Source organism: Trichinella spiralis (assembly GCF_000181795.1).
Source record: "Trichinella spiralis strain ISS 195 chromosome Unknown Scfld2, whole genome shotgun sequence".
Classification (NCBI taxonomy): Eukaryota; Metazoa; Nematoda; class Enoplea; order Trichinellida; family Trichinellidae; genus Trichinella; species Trichinella spiralis.
The window spans coordinates 1,205,859-1,206,669 of record NW_003526941.1 but is presented as its reverse complement, the minus strand read 5'-3'; the positions used below and the strand labels follow the sequence as shown (position 1 = coordinate 1,206,669).

Here is an 811-nt window from a genome sequence, read left to right as displayed (position 1 = left end):
GCGCATCTCGATGATACCAAGAATGTTGCTCTTTGATTCAGTTTTAGCTTTGTTCGTCATAATGAAGTGCGCTTATGCAAATGAGTTTTAAATGTTGTATTTTGTCAAAATAATTAAATTCAAAGGTTGAAAATAAAATAAATTAACAATTTATGAAAATATAATGCGCACATGATAGGTATTTATTCTAATTTTCGACATATTTGCATATAAGCTAAGTAAAACAAAAGGCGTGCCTCCAGGGAAGTGCAATGTATTATTGAATTCTTTCCTCATATATGGAAACAGTATTGTAATCTTATTAATTGTAAAAACTCTCAATTTTACGTAATTGATTCTTTAATGAGATATTTGGCAAAATTGCATGATAGAAGCGGTTGCATTTATAGAAGGAAATGAAGCAATACTACATGAAAACTGCAATTCATTTTGTTCATTTTAATTAATTTTCATATCTGTATTGTTTGCAATCAATGAAATTGCGTAATTAATATTTTTTTAATTTGTAGCTGTCTGTATTACAAAAATGAATTTCAGGTACAAATGCTATTACGATCACGAACATTGCTTGGAGGATATAAGTTCGCAATTTTTGTATAAATATTCTTACAACGGAATTATATTCCATATTATCAGAGCGCGCATTTATTTTCTTATTCGCTGGCTCCCACTATAGGCCATCATCACTCAACTTTTTTTGCAAAATCTCAGCAAATACGCCCTTAAACGACCTGCCGCCAGGTTTGTAGCGATTAAAGGATTTGTCTGATCAATTGAAATCTTTTCTTTCAACTAAATTTTTCCACTTTTC

The 811-nt window shown here is 30.3% G+C and overlaps 1 protein-coding gene across 1 annotated transcript; it reads left to right on the top strand.

Moving 5' to 3' along the window:
- Window positions 1-543: 543 nt before the first annotated feature.
- On the top strand, window positions 544-741 carry Tsp_02750 (conserved hypothetical protein; the record flags this gene model as incomplete). The annotated part of the gene is made up of 2 exons (XM_003379031.1): window positions 544-581; window positions 712-741. Coding segments are annotated over exons 1-2 (68 nt in total), but the record flags the coding sequence as incomplete, so codon positions are not given.
- Between the last annotated feature and the right edge of the window lie 70 nt (window positions 742-811).